Consider the following 16,089-nt stretch of genomic DNA (forward strand, 5'->3'; position numbering starts at 1 on the left):
AAACTTGGACATTATTACTTCACAGTATTTAGTTTCTATTGTTTTGTTATTGTTCAAAATTTCCATTTACGTTGTTGTGGTAATTATGAATATTTTCCAAGTTCTGCTTACTTCATTTGCATGAGTTCAGATCTTTCTGCAAGTTTCTGTCTTTTCATACTTTTCTGTGTTGATCATAATAATTGTGTCTTAAGGCCTAATAATATTCAATCCCATTCGTGTACCACAATTTGTTTCATTCCCTAATTAATGAACATCTACTTTGTTTCAGTTCTTTGCTCCAAAAAAAAAAAATTGCTGCTCTAAATATTGTGGCCCATATATTCTTTTTGTCATTGACTTCCTTGGAGTATCCACCTAGCAATGAAATATCTGAGTCAAAGAGTAGGGACACTTTAATCACTTTCTTTGCGTAGTTCTTATGGTGCCTTTTGGGAAATCTGACCTGATTTTCCCTCCCTCTCTTCTTCTGTAAGTGTACAGCCTCACAGGCCCACAACAAATCCAAATACTTCCAAATTTGCTCAGAAATTTGGAGGAGCGGAGAAGTGTTCCAGATGTGGGGATTCGGTGTATGCTGCAGAGAAAGTAATAGGAGCAGGAAAGGTAAGATACTCTGTTGAATTCACCTACTTTTTCTGTAAAGATTTTTGAACATGTTGATTTGAGATGCTAGTGGGATTTCTACGTGGAAATTTCTTCTAGGCTGGCCTCAGACACTTACTAGCTGAGTGACCCTAGGCAAGTCACTTAACCCTGATTGCAGGAAGAAAGGAAGGAAGGAATTTCTTTTAGGTAGTTGTGGCTGGAGATGACATTATCATAATTCATTTATTAAACTGTGTTATTATAGCTGGCATTTATACAGCACCTTAAGGTTTGCAAAGTGCAATATGGTATCTCATTTTTGCCTTATAACATCCTTGTGTAGTCAATGCTATTATTTTCCCCATTTTTGCAGATGAAGAAACTGAGGCTGAAAAAGCTCAAGTTACTTGTTCACATAGCTAGAAAGTATCTAAAGCAGACTGGAATCAAGTCTTCTTGACCCTAAGACCCACACTCTGAGGTGTCACCTAGCTGTCTGTTGGAATTAAGGGAACATATTGGAGATATGTGGAGTATTTGCATAGAGATGATTAACGAATGCATTGAAACAGTGAGATCTCTAAGGGATACTGTGGGGAGAGAAGAGGATGGAACCCAGTACTGAGCTTTGGGGGCCACCCAATTTTAGGGGATGAGAGGTTGATGGTGAACCAACTGAAGATGAACTGAGAAAACTTGAGTTGTAGTCAGAAAAGGTGGGAAGAGGATGAAATGAGAATAATGTCATGGAAACCAAGGGAAGAGAGAATATCTAGGATTGGGGTTCTTAACATAGGATCAAGTTTTTTTTTTAACTTTATTAACTGCATTTCACTGTAATTGGTTTCCCTTGTAATCCCATGTATCTTATCTTGTGGATTTAAAAACATTATTTTGAAACAAAGAGCATGGGCTTCATTCAGCTGCCACAGTGTCCCGCCCCCCCCCCCCCCCCCCACACACAGACACATACGCACAAAGTTAACCTCTGATCTAGGGGGATGGGATGATTGATGAAGTCAGAAGTTGTAGAGAGGGGGAGGATGAGGACTGAGAAGAAGCGACTGGATTTTAAGTAGTAAAGAGATCAGAAGAGTAGTCCCAGAAAAATACTAGCCAGATTCAAAAGCAGGCCTGAACAGCATACGACCTGCAGGCTGTTCAAAAGGGTTGAGAACTGAATGGGTGGTGAGGCAAGTGAAAAGAAACAGGCAAGAAGCCAGCTCTAGGAGTTGGGCGGTGAAAGAGGAAGAGAAGGTTATAAGGAGAGCTTAAGGGGATGGCAGAGTCAACCACAGTTGTAGAGAGAAATTTTGGGTAAGAGAGTACGAACTAGCCAAGCTCCCACATGATAGAGAAGGGCCTGCACTGGCCAATCCCAGTAGAGAAGATGACCTTAGCAAAGCATCTCTCCCTCAGAGCCTAGAGCAAAGGAAGAAAGGACAGCAGTAATCTGCTTCATTTTAGCCCTTTTAACACTGCAGACCCATTTCTTGTAACTCATATTTACATTTTTCATGTATTTAAAATTGTTACATTTCCATTAATTCTCACAACCACCTGTGAAATAAGTAGTCCAAGTATTATCATACCCATTTTATGGATGTGGAAACTGATTTGAGGTTACATGACTTCCCACAAGTCACAGTATTGGTAGAGCTTCTCTCACAGAATGCATGGTCATATCCAGGGCTGCAAGATTCTCACATAGGTAACTAACTTTTTTGTCTGTTCTAGCCTTGGCACAAAAATTGTTTCCGATGTGCCAAGTGTGGAAAGAGTCTTGAGTCAACTACTCTGACAGAGAAAGAAGGGGAAATCTATTGCAAAGGTAAAAAGACTGAACACTTAACCACTTGCTAATTATTAACGAATTAATTACTGTTACTCAGATAAATGCTCCACACAGGTTCTCCCTGTAACTGAAAAATTTTGGGATACCATATTTGTTTGTCTGCTAGAACGCAGTAGAAAAATGAAGCTGGCCTCAATACTTCCAGATATGATCATTCATAAATGGTTAAGGGTGACATTTTAACGATGTGGGGTAGGTTACAGAATAAGTCTTATGAAAACATATACCCAAAGAAGCCTTGAGGTAGATAACCTCATCTACCTCAAGATGGCTGTTTCTTCCTATTTCCAGTTTTAAACAGTTTGAATATATATATGTGTGTGTGTGTATGTAATTATATATTGTATATGTAATTATAAGTATAATTATGTATTATATGTTATAATTAAGCATGTAATTATATAATTGTGAAATTGTAGTGTTACATAATTATGTTATGTGTATTGTATACCCATATATACATGTGGATCTGTATACATATGCACATGTATGCACACATATATACCTATATGTACACATGTGTGTATGTGGTTTTCCACTTTACTTGTCATACTCCATGATGGCAGAAGTAAAATTCTGGTAAACACACATTGACTTGGTTGGGGTAGGCATTCACTACATTGTATCTTTCATGGATAGTTAGGCAGGTAAAGCATAATTGGAATTCTTATGTAATTTGATACACTTGGGAGTCTTGGGGTGGGGAGGTTAAACAACAACAACAACAAAAAACCCTAACAGCTTGATGGATTTATTCTTGGTTACCATGTTTCTTATAGGTTGCTATGCAAAGAACTTTGGACCAAAGGGTTTTGGTTACGGCCAGGGAGCAGGAGCCCTCGTCCATGCACAGTAAAGGCTAAGATATCTAAGACCATGAGAACTACAGCGCCACGCACTGAGACTTCTATCAAGGCACAGAGAATCTCTTAATAGTAAACTACTGTGAAAATTATACCAACAGTACCAGCTTAGGTGTACTGTTTGTTACTATGTATTTGGAGACACTAACTTGTAGGAAGAAAGCATTGCTTTCTGCTTTCTGAGTCTTTCTGCTTCAGTATGTATTTACTCCGATTTTAACTACATAGTGTTTGATTAGCTTTTTTTTAAGAACATTTTGCTAATTAAATAAAGTTTCTTATTGCTTCTGATCTTCAGTTGTATTTTTTTCCCCAAAAGCTTTGCTCTAATTCTGAGAGGGAAATAGCAACTGTCTCCATCCCATGCTTCCCCATTATCAAAATGAGTCCAGTAGGCCCAATAACTTTTATGATTCTGAAGATCATAGAGCTTAAAGTTAGAAAGAAAATTTAGAGATCATCTTAATTTAGGCGTTCTTAGATTTCAAAAGTCCTTATGGACTTGGATGAGAGAGATAACATGGACACGTATAAGTTTATACAAGGCAACAAGGTACCCCCCCCCCCAAAGGGAAAGCAGTAGCAGTGGAAGAAACCAGAAAAGACCTGTAGGGTGGCCATTGAGCTGAGTCCTGAAGAAAGACAGAGATGCTAAGATGCAGATGTGAAGATGAAGAGCAATTTGAGGACAGAAGACAGTACACAGTCACAGAGACGGCAGACAGAGCATCGTTAGGAATGCAAGTGGAACAGAATGGCTAGACCATGGTTTCATGTGTAAGAAGAAAGGAAAGGGTAAGAAGGATGATGATATCCAACATAGTCACTGGGAAGTTTGGAAAAGGCATGGGATTTGTGGAAAAGATAATTGACAGGTTGAGTTTGAGGTCTTGATATGACATGTGGTTCAATGTGTCCAGTATTAAGTTGGTAATGTGAGACTTGAATCCGGAGAGAGAGAAGGCCTGGGTTTATAGATGTTGGGAGTCCTCTGCAAAGGATGTCAAATTTATGATAGCTGATGAGATTGCCAAGGGAAGGAAGAGGGCCAATGCTGAGTCACAGCCATATTTGTTGGGTGTGTATGGATGAAAATTCAGCAAAAAACTGAAAAGTTAGACAAGTTGGAGGAGAACCAAAAGAACAGGGTCAATGAAAACCCTGAGAGTGTATCATGGATGGGAAGATTAACAATGTGAAATGTTACAGAGAAAATAAGAAGGAAGAGGACTGAGGAAAGGATTTCACAGTTAAGACACCATTGATGGATAAGTCTGGAAAGGTCAATTTCAATTGAATATTTATTTTAATTTTGAGGATAAAAGACAGATTCCAGAGGGTTTAAAAGAGAATGAGAGTAGAGGAAATGTAAGGCACTGACTGGATTTTTCTCCCCTAGGAGTTTGGCTGAGAAAGGGAAGGAAAAAAGCTAGTGGGGCTGGTAGGATTTTGTGACAATTAAGGATAAGGAGATGGGTGTTTTTATGGCAGTTGTAGGTAGGCTGAGATTGAATATTGGCAGCAATCCACGAGAGAAGACAAAAGGAGAAAAGATTACGGGTATATGTAGGGGGTTGGTCTTGTTGAGGACCACTTCTACATAGAGATTGGAGATGATGTCAGAGGGATGTGAGATGATACAGAGAGGAGAGGGTAGGATTGTCTTGCTATAGTGAGGGTCCAGATAGAAATTTGTAGTGGACTTAGTCACTTCCTTTAGTGTTTTTCCAACAACACTAGGTAGTAGTGAAGCATGCAAGTGATGATAACATACAGAATTTGGGTTTGATGACCCTCTAAGACAACTCAGGACCAAGAGAATCAAGAGCAGATCATAGAACTGAACTGGTTCACCAAGAAGTTGAGACTGTGAAGAGAGGAGAGTGTGGCCAGAGCAGGAGTTGATGGCCCATGAAAGTCCTGAGGGCTGGAGAGATTAGAGGTCATAGTGACAAAGAATAGGAGTAGTAAGGCATAGAGAATGAAAAAAAAAATCTGATCAGATAAATTTGGGAGTACTTGAACGTGAAAATAGAATACTTGCAGGGGACGACATACGTTTCATGTAAGTTTCTTAGAGATGAATCTGTCTAGCTAAAGGTTAAAACTTAGTTGAGAGAATTGAGGGGATTAGGACAGCAAGTGGTAGTAGGAATTGAGTGAATCACACTGACTCCATCTTGTGAGGCAGTTCTGGAGCTAGCTTAATTCCCTTTCTATTCAAATATGGGTCTAGTCCAATTTGTGTCTTGTGAAAAAACTTCATTCAGTCATGGGAATTGGGTGAAAACCTTATTGCACTGTTTGAACCTAGCCCACATGGCTGGGAAAGCTGGACCTCCTCTCCCTGCTGCTTAGAGACCCTTGAGATAGCTTGCTAGTGGATTTGCCTGCCTCAGGTCTCTCCCTACTCCAATACATTCTCCATTAAGTCACCAAAGTGATTTTCCTCAAGCGCAGGTCTCATCATGTCACCTGCTATTCCAGTGGCTTCCTATTGCCTATAGGAGTAAATACAAAATGGTTTGGCATGCAAAGCCCTTCATAACCTCATCTCCTACCTCTTTCCAGTCTTCTTACACTTCTTTTTTTGGGGGGGAGAGGGGTTTTGTTTGTTTTTGGCAATTGGGGTTAAGTGACTTGCCCAGGGTCACACAGTTGGTAAGTGTCAAGTGTCTGGTCTGAGGCCAGATTAGAACTTAGGTCCTCCTGACTCCAGGGCCAGTACTCTATCCACTGCGCCACCTAGCTGCCCCCCTCTTCTTACACTTCTTAAACCTTGCATGCTCAATGCATACTCTTTGATCCAGTGACACTGGCCTCCTGGCTGCTCCATGAATAAGACATTCCATTTCTTAGCTCTGGGTATTCTGTCCCCCATGCTTGGAATGGTTTTCCTCCTCCACTCCAAATACTGAGCTCCCCAGCTTCCTATAGGTACCACTAAAATACCACCTTCTACAGGAATACTTCCCCAACCCCTCTTAATTCTAGAGGCTTCTCTGTTATTTCCCATTTATTACGTATATAGCTTGTTTACATTTGTATGACATCATGTAAAATTCCTTGGGGGTGGCGGCTGTCTTCTGTCTCTTTTTTGTATCCCCAGGGCCTGGCACATAGGAGGCACTTATACACTTCAAATTGAAAACTTGCCATGTTCCATTATCATTAAAAAGCTTTGCTTGGCTACGTACCATATGAAGGTTAAGATAGTACTTTCACTGTTTCTACCAGGATCCTACTGACTCAAGATGCCTTTTTTTTGGGTGGGGGGTAGGAGTGTATACTTTCCCAAGAAACAGAAGATAAGCCTTTATCACATTTGGAGAAAGCTATGCATTTGAACCAGAGCTTAATTATTGAGACTTAGGTTGGAAAGTCAGGGGCCCTGAATGGCTCATGGAAGGAACCCAGTGGTTCCAAGCATGGTAACAGCAATTCAAAATTCCTCACATTCAAATTTATTATCAGCTTTATAAATTCACGAACATGAGAATTTCATACATTGGACCTTTTAGATCCATCTTTCAATTTGCTTGGCCAAAGAAACCATCTTGAATCTTTTGGGGGTAGGAGGGATAATGAAATCACAAGGCAAACATATATTTAATAGTCAATATTTATTTGATTAATAATTTACAAAAATCTGACAGATTTAATTTATGTAAGGAGAGCTAATTTATTAAACATTTTACAGGGTTTTTGTTCCACAATGTAACACAACAAGATCCTGACAGTAGTAAAATGATACTTGGCACAGTTATAAATAAACAAAATATAAAACCAAAATATCCATAGCTAAGATGTAGTGATGCAGTATTGTGCACATTAGTATTTCAAATTAACTTGAGTGGGCACAAGAACATAAAAACCTTCAAAGAAATGATACACATTCAGGGCTGAGACTGACTAAATTCCTACTTACTTAAAATGTGTCCAATGCAGCTGATCTGAACTATTCTTGGTCTGGATCAACTTCACACAAAATTGTTGAAGTGGGTAAGTGGGTTCCCTACAAATAAGGCCCCTAAAATAATTATATGGACGGTACACTGCTGCATAGTTGGCTCTTGGCCTTCTGACCATTTCAGGATTAGAGATCTCACTGCACTGTGAGATGAAAGATAAATATCAGCATTTGCCCTAAATCCAGAATATTTTTCTAAGTACTTGTGAATTCAATGGACATTTCTATTATTCTGAAAGACAAGCTCATCTAGTCTTTTTGTTTTTTTTTTTAAACATATAGAAAGAATATTGTACCACAGAGAAAGGCCATGGTAACAATACTCATCCAAATTTGGTCAAACCACTTACATTTATACATTGTTTCTCAACCATTGATAAAAATGTAAAAATTGCAACTGAGTCGTTATGTGAATTGACTCAAAATATAAAAAGTTAAAATAATAAATTCTAGCATTTTATAAATAACTTTTGAATTAAAAAAATTATCTGAGGTTTCCCCCCAATGAATAATTAAAAATAGCAGAGACATTTTTAAAATTCACCAGTTGTTTGACCTTCTATGACAAAATGGTACAGTTCTGTTGCCACCTACACATCTCTTCTCTTTCTAAAAATAAAATATAGATGTCAATTTTCCAATATTAAAACTTTCAGGTTTTAAAGTTGCATTTTTGCTGTGTGTCTTGTGATAAAAGAAACAGCTAGAGAAAAAAATGGTACTTGCAAATACTGAACATTAACTATTTACAATTTCACTGCTCCTCTTACTAAGGCAAGGGGCGGGAATACCACTAGATTGCTTTAATACCTGTAATTTCCGTATTACAGGAAATGCTAATTTTACCAAGCATAAGACATGCAGTGAACTTGTGGGGTATAATGCCTATTCACAGCAATACTGAACATCACTAGGAGCTCATTAGATATTTTCCTATTCTTTTTGGTTGGATAAAATGAAATGAGCAATTTTAAATATACTACCACACACACTCACAAAGAGAAAACTATTTGATAAATTATTTATATACAGATACACATTCTTTACACTGGTCTAGGATCTGTTATCAGCCTCCCCTCCCTCCCACCCCTCCCCCGTTTCTTCTCACAGGTTTCTCGAACCACTAGTTTGCTACAGCACTTAAGAGGACTCAACCAAGTCTTACTCTGTAAACAATAGTTAAGAAAGCAGTGAATTAAAGTTCACCGTGAGTATAATGAAATGCTGTAACCAAAAATGATCAGTGCATCACATCAAACAGTAAAAAGCCTTTCTGAAATTCTTTCAGATAGCTTAAAAATTTTTTTAAAACATATTCAATTTGTGAACATTTAGCTATTTTTTAGGGGCTAACTTCCACTTGCTGACAAGCCATCGTTACCAGAATGAACAACTATTATTCACATATGCTATCTGCAGGGATCATCTCCTTTTTGCTGAATTTCATTATTATGCTTACAATTTATATTGCAACATGGAACTGAAAGGAAAGAAAGCCATTTCTTTAGGTCACTGAGCTTTTTCACTCACTTCTTTGATTCTACTTATATGGTTTTCCTTGAAAATGTCACCTTTCCTTTGTTTTGTTCTGTTTGTTTTTTGGGGGGAGGTTTGCGTGTGTTTTTGTATTTGGACTATTTCCAGTGTTCAGGTAACATAATTTTGAAAACTGTTGCTATGATATTCAACATATCAAATTAAATTCCAATTTATTGTTCATTGGATCATATCTTCTAACATACACATTCAGAGGCATATCATGCACTGTTGTAAAAGGGCTTTTAAGCTTAAACAAAGGAAACTGACTTACTGTACTCATGCAAGGTATTATCAGACCACACAACCTCAGAAAAAAGTGTTTACAATTATTTTACTGTACTATAAATAGATCAGCTTTATATCAGCTGATAGGAATAAACCATATGCAGCACACTTCTTGTGAACATTATTTTCTTGTGCCATTCATTCTTCAATAGCAGTCTTACAGTGGATCCCAAATAAAATGACATGATTTTCATCACAGTCTTCCAATGTACATTTTTCAATGTACATAATACTCAAGTGAATTAAGACCCCAGCACTACAACTAAATACAATGTTATTAACATCAACCTGCATCATCAAATATAGTATTTTACTACAAATCTTAACTTCACTTGAATCGAGTATTTCTGATCTGTGTAGCAACTGCCAACTTTTTAATCAAGTGGTGCTTCTTGTGTAGAGTATTACAAGAATGAAAACCAAAGAGGTGAGGACGCGGTGAAATCCCACATGAAGACGAGACCTGTCCTGCTCATGGTCTTTCTTCTCCTTTTTCAGCAGTGGCAGTGTGTTCTGTCCATGCTTGCTTTTATTAATAAAGCGACGAAGAGAAGGTGCTGTAAGATTCGGGGTTAGCCCTACACAGAGCATGCTATTGTTCGAAGGGTGTGGATTCGAGTGAGAGAAACAGACAGACACGATTTCCAGGCGTCACTCAGAGAAGACTCGCTCACAGGTTAAAGAGGGTGCTACACAAGCTGGTAGCCAGATCCTGAAATTTGGTCGTACTCTATTGTATACTGTCTAGTCCAGTCCACAATGACAGGACGAAAGAGGCCACAGCATCGGAATTCAAAGAAGTCTATAACGTTTCTTAGACATCCATGGCTAGGAAACAAAAGCACAAAATACCCCATTAGTGGAATACTCCACTTCAGGAGCCCAAACCACTGCTTTATCTATTGTTAAGCATCTTCTGCAACTTTAAGATGGCTATTGTCAGATGAAATGGAACACTGGATAATTACAATGACCTAGCCTGGGTCCAAAGAAGACAGAAATTGGGGGAAGATGGGGTGGTGAGAGATATATACTACAGGCATGTAACATGGCATACATAAACTACCAGATTTGGGTGACATGTTGGTTAGTTTTGCTGAACTACTTTCTCTTTTTTTTCACCTATTTTCTAAAAAATTTGTTACAATGGATGGTTCTCTGGGGAGGGGAGGAAGAGGTAACTTTGGAAATGAAGGTTATATAAAAATAAAAGCTATCAATTTTTAAAAAGTATCTGTGTTGTAGCTACTAAAACAAATTTCCTTCCTCTCAACAGCTAGTGATGGTAACTTTTCAAAGACAGATCTATTGGTGAAAGAGAACTCTTTTAGGTAAGTAAAAGATTTTCAGGCAGGTCTTTTAGTTACTCTCAAAATAGAGGCCATGGAGCTACATACCATTCTGGGAAGCAATGGGGTACAATGGAAAGGGCACTTGGATTTAGGATCACAAGTCTTACATTGGAGCCCTTTTCTGCATGTGTGACACTAAATAAATCATTCCAACTAAGTCTCAATTTCCTTAACTGTAAAAGAAGAATTTTGTTTTTACCAGCTATCCCACAAGAGTGGTAAGAATCAAGTGAGATAAGGTACAGCATATAAAGGGCTTTAAAACTGCCAACTATTAGGTAATCTTTTTTTTCATATTCCTTCTTTCATTAGGGATCTAGTCTAACCACTACGGGGCAGCTAGGTGGCACAGTGGATAAAGCACCGGCCCTGGAGTCAGGAGGACATGAGTTCAAATCCAGTCTCAGACCAGACACTTGACACTTACCAACTGTGTGACCCTGGGCAAGTCACTTAAGCCCAATTGCCTCACCAAAAACACAAAGCAAAACAAACAAAAAAAAAAGCAACCACTAAACTGGGTCAACCAAAATGGACAATTTGTTGTTATACTGTTAAATGTTTTTTGTTGTTTCAGTTGTGTTCAACTGTTCATGATTCCATTTAGGGTTTTCTTGGCAAAGCTACTAAGGTGGTTGCCATTTCCTTTTTCCACTCATTTTAAAGATGAGGAAACTGAGGCAAACAGGGTTGTTACTTGCCTACTGTCACACACCTAGTAAGTGTCTGAGGCCAGATTTGAACTCAGGTCTTCCTGACTCCAGGCTCAGTGCTCTAGCTACTGTAACACCTAGTTGCTAAATGTCACCCGACTGCTATTCACAAAGACAAAATCAACGAGTCAGTCGATCTGTCTACTCACTTATAAAATTCAATTTTATCATTTTTCTTAGTTTTACTAGTTTAATAGGTACATAAAAATGCCATAAATGGTTTTAATATACATTTCTTTAATAGTTAGATTGTGTCAAGGGCTATTTGCATAACAGCTTTCCCAGGTTATTCAATGATTGGTCTGGAAAAAAAAAATCCCAATAAATAAATGAAAAAAAATCACAAAGATTTTAGCAACTGAAGGAAATAAATTTCTTCAAAACTTAGGTAAAATGCATAAGACAAAATAGGCACAAACATGCACCTGGCAGATAGTTAAAAAAATGACCACGAAAATAAACAAATAGTAAGAGGGACAAGAATATGGAGGTTCAAGCTCTCAATTACAACTCTGCAAAAGAGGTTGGTTTATTTCCACAATCAATTCTCCCCAGGAGAGAAGTCTTAGTCTTTTTAAGTTTTCCTTTCTTAGGTCTGTTAGCTTTTAGTTTTTGTTTAAAGGAAGATGAAGATAGGAATGTAACAAAGTGGATCTGAATGCAAAGAGCCCACGCTAACATTCAAGGACACAATGGAAGTCATTCATTTCTATTTAGACACCAAAACATGTCACTGACAGGATCATAAAATTTGAATTTACTTCTGCCATCAGACACCATTAAATTAAATGCAATTAATTCTGAGGGAAAATTTACCCAGAATACTAGCAATATTTCTGCAAGAAATTTTAGACTACAATATCAAGGGCAAAAAGAAGCATTCCCATGGAAAAGCAAATTTCCAATGTTACAATTTACAACTCAGCTTCAGACATAAATTCCTAGATGCTAAATTATCTGAATTATCTATAGGAAATCTGCTAAACAGTAAAAAAAAATCTTACAAAAATCTAGCAAAATAAAGGAAAACATACAAAATACAGTCATATTTGCTTACTTGAATGGGCTTTCAATAGATGTTGTTGTAACTTTAAAGTGCTTATATCTTCTGGCATTCATCCTTTCATTTGTAGTAATACCTAAACATGATATCTATGAGAAAGAAAAAATTAAACTATTAATTCATCTGGACATTTAAATAAATTTTTGATCAATAAACATTTCTTATGTGCTTAATTAAGAAGGGGGAAGCACTGGATTAGATGCAGGAGACACAAAAGCTAAACAGTCTAAGACAGTTTGAAGATTTAGAGATGTGGGGAGATGATTTAGGTTGCAATCTATTGGAAAAATTGGGAGAGGAGAGGATCAAGTGGACATTTAGAGGGGCTGGCCTAAGTATAGAAGTAATGTAGTCAAATCTGTGCTTTAAGAGTATCATTTTACAGTATCCACATCTAGAAAAAGAACTACGGAGTCACAATGCAGATCAAAGCATACTATTTGCTCTCTTTTTTCTGCTGTGTTTTTTCTTTCTTGTAGTTCCCCCCATTGGTTCTAATCCTTTTTTACAACATGACGAACGTGAAAATTAAAAAAAAAAAAGATTCACAAAAATGGGAAGGAAAAAAAAAAGAAAGAAGGCATCAGACTCTGTCATCTGCCAGGAAAGACAATGGGGTCAGGGAAGAGATACTAAGTGGCTGGAGAATGAGTAACTTGTATTGTGCCCCTTCTTTTCATCCATAAAACTTTGATCAGTGACTTTTGATATATGATGGGCAAACATATAAATGAAAATGATGTGTACATGGAAATTCAGAGAGGTACGGAGGAAAAGAACTTGATACACACAAGAAGTTTGCTGGAGATCAGTATAATAATATACTTCATTATTGATGCTTAAAAAAAAGAATATCATTTTAGCTGCTAAGAAGTACAGGAAAGATTGGAGAGGGGAAATAAGTAAGGCAAGGAGAACAATTAGAAAGTATTTTAATAGATTAATATCCCAGATGATAAAGATGAGAGGGAAAAAATCTATTTAAATTTATTTGCTTTTGGTTGTCCTATAAGGTCTCTTCCAGCTATAGATCAATCACAAATGAATCACAGTGAATGACTTTCTCATACCTGATACATCTGACACATGAGTAATACGGCTACCCACATGAAGTGAAAAATACTGTTCAGGAACATCCAAAACATCCAAGGTGAACATGTGGCAATCTGAGTAATGTATGTCCAAAATCCATCCTTTGTGTAAGTAGTCTCACAGTGGATGCCCCAATCTGTAACAGAAGCAGAAGCAGAAGCAGAAGTTGCTGGGCACTGTTCTGAAGATACTATTAAAAAAGGTTTTTTTACTGACATTTTTCATAAACAACACGTGTCTATTACTAATAAAAAAGTTTGACATATTCATGGAAAAAGTATTAAAACTATAACTAGAGACCAGAAGCCATTTAAAATTGGTAAGTTATTCCTCTTTGTCATGCAATGATCATTTTGATCTAAGCTGCATATATGCAAACACTTGGAAAAAGTTTGCAATTATGTTTTCTTTCGATAATCCAAAGATGCTTCAGACTTGCTTAGGAGCCTCAATTAGCTCATTATACAGAGAAGAGGAAAGACTTTCACTTGCTCATTATGACAGCTACTTCTAAGTAAAGCTGTTACAACTTCTTGAACTATATATTGGGATTGTGTGTCTATCTTTCCTAGAAGATGCTACTTACTTGTCTGGGGGGTGTGGAGAGGGGAGGGAAAAAATTAGGAAATTGCCTTGCACAGATTTTTTCAAACCTTGCAGAAACACATCTTTCTATGCCAATTGCTGTCAAACTTTGATATCTACCACTCTGAAGTATCATAACTGACTTCCTTTTTTTTTTTTCTTTTTAAAAGGCAACTGGGGTTAAGTGACTTGCCTAGGGTTACACATCTAGTAAGTGTCAAGTGTTTGGTCTGAGGCCGGATTTGAACTCAGGTCCTCCTGACTTCATGGCCGGTACTCTATCCAGTGTGCCACCTAGCTGCCCCAATAACTGACTTCTTCATTTAAGCCTCTTTCAAATGATTTTCAGAAGGCGATGACCCATCCTTCTGACATTTCCGTCATGATATCGCAACTGTTACCAGATGAATTAAACTGATGCTAAAAAAAAGTATTTTTTTGCTAATAAATTTTAAAATACCTGAGAAAAACCCATGCCTCGTTTTCAATTACATTTCAGGATTTATAAATATACTATTTACCTCTTACCTCTGCAAAATATTTTTTTCACTAAGGATAATAAAAAATGTCAGAACTCTACCTGGAAGTTTTTATAAATTCTGTCACATCAAAGAGGACTTCCTTCTTTTATTTTCTTTTATTGATGCTTTTGGTTTTTATTTCGAAATATATTCTGCCCCCACCCAATAAGTCATTTCTTATAAAACATGGTGGGGGGAGGGGGGTTCAGCAAAATCAACCAGAACATCAACCGCATCTAGTAACATTTAACATAGTCCATGCCCATGGAGAGAGATGAATTTTCTCAATTCCTCTCTGGGACTAAGCTTAGTCATAATTACATTTAAAAGGTAGTTCTAATAACTCTTAAAAAAAAAAAGTAACAATTGGTCACTTTTTTGCTGCTTTAGCAACTACCATGCAATACAAACTATATTGTTCATTTCGTGATTTCTGAGGCTTAAAAAATATAAAATATTAACTTTGTTTTATTTATGTCATGCTGAAACCTTCAAAAAGATATGGTGCATGAACATTACCAATAAACATATGGTTTAATAATATGGACATACAATCTAATAGTACCTAAGCAACAACTGGAAATTTAACTTTTAAGAAAGTTTTTGTGGTTTTTTTTGTGTTTTTGTTTTTGTTTTTTTTGGCTAGGCAATGGGGTTAAGTGACTTGCCCAGTGTCACACAGCTAGTTAAGTGTTATGTGTCTGAGGCCGGATTTGAACTCAGGTCTTCCTGACTCCAGGGCTGGTGCTCTATCCACTGCACCACCTAGCTGCCCCACAACTTTTAAGAAAGTAAGACAGTATTTATACTCACAAGAAATACAACCATAAATCATCCAGCAGATCATAAAGAGCAAGAAGAACAAATAGCCCATGAAGTAGCGATGGTTGCCTGCTCCTAGGGAGTAACACAAGAAGCATTCAATTTCTAACCCTAAGAAAAAATTCAAACATCAACCTAGAGATGGATAAATTTTCTTGGCATATAATACAAAATGGAGATGGTTCAGAACAACCACTGAAATTGGCATGCTACGTTATAATAATATTTTTGAAAACAATGATCTGAAGGCTCTCAAAGCAATAAGAAATCTTCATTATTACATATGAAAATATAACTGTCCCATTCATACTGGAAAAATATTCCTAATGAAGCAAAGAAAAAACACTCTAAAGATTCTCTCTTACTCTCTGGGGAGGGGGGAGAGAGAGATAAGTTAATTAACACTATTTAAATAGAAATTCATTAGTCAATTTTCCAAAAGTGTCTCTTTCCATATCTGTGCCTTTCTTGGATACCATGTTCCCTATTATCGCCACTGATTTTCTTTTTCATTTGTTTTCTCTTCACTATGTAACACTCTTCTGGTGGCCATCTCTCCTGACAATACTTGACCAATCTTCCTCCAATCTGACTATCACATATTGGAGATGAAAGAAATTTATTTCTTTTACTCTTTTCATCCTCTGAGTATATTATTCTTTCAATAAACACTGTATTTTCACTCTTTGCAATCTCATTACTGGGTAATAGTATAAAATAATGAGAATTCAGGCATCATATGGGGGCTACAGCAATGTTTGAATTCTCCCAAAAAACAAGATTCTTCTTGAGCACTGACTTTCCAACTTCTCTTTCAACCTAATGATTTCTCTCCTAACTA

The 16,089-nt window shown here is 37.2% G+C and overlaps 2 protein-coding genes across 6 annotated transcripts in view; one reads left to right on the plus strand and one right to left on the minus strand.

The window, feature by feature from the left end:
- CSRP2 (cysteine and glycine rich protein 2) overlaps window positions 1–3,597 on the plus strand; it is a 28,463-nt gene extending 24,866 nt beyond the window's left edge. For both annotated transcript variants that reach the window (XM_027842452.1, XM_027842451.1), the window contains exons 4-6: window positions 477–606; window positions 2,326–2,419; window positions 3,223–3,597. In XM_027842452.1, coding sequence (XP_027698253.1) covers window positions 477–606; window positions 2,326–2,419; window positions 3,223–3,299 — 301 coding nt within the window. In that variant the 3' untranslated portion in view covers window positions 3,300–3,597. The remainder of the gene's footprint in view (window positions 1–476; window positions 607–2,325; window positions 2,420–3,222) is intronic.
- Window positions 3,598–8,347: 4,750 nt separating this feature from the next.
- ZDHHC17 (zinc finger DHHC-type containing 17) overlaps window positions 8,348–16,089 on the minus strand; it is a 111,568-nt gene continuing 103,826 nt past the window's right edge. For 3 of the 4 annotated variants that reach the window (XM_027842524.1, XM_027842525.1, XM_027842522.1), the window contains 4 exons: window positions 15,240–15,323; window positions 13,299–13,456; window positions 12,223–12,317; window positions 8,349–9,928 (listed from right to left, as the gene is read on the minus strand). In XM_027842524.1, coding sequence (XP_027698325.1) covers window positions 9,790–9,928; window positions 12,223–12,317; window positions 13,299–13,456; window positions 15,240–15,323 — 476 coding nt within the window. In that variant the 3' untranslated portion in view covers window positions 8,349–9,789. Of the gene's footprint in view, window positions 9,929–12,222; window positions 12,318–13,298; window positions 13,457–15,239; window positions 15,324–16,089 lie in introns of all 4 variants that reach the window. The other variant, XM_027842523.1, reaches the window with a different exon arrangement.

Source organism: Vombatus ursinus, unplaced genomic scaffold (genome assembly GCF_900497805.2).
Source record: "Vombatus ursinus unplaced genomic scaffold, bare-nosed wombat genome assembly UNPS02014874.1, whole genome shotgun sequence".
NCBI lineage: Eukaryota > Metazoa > Chordata > Mammalia > Diprotodontia > Vombatidae > Vombatus > Vombatus ursinus.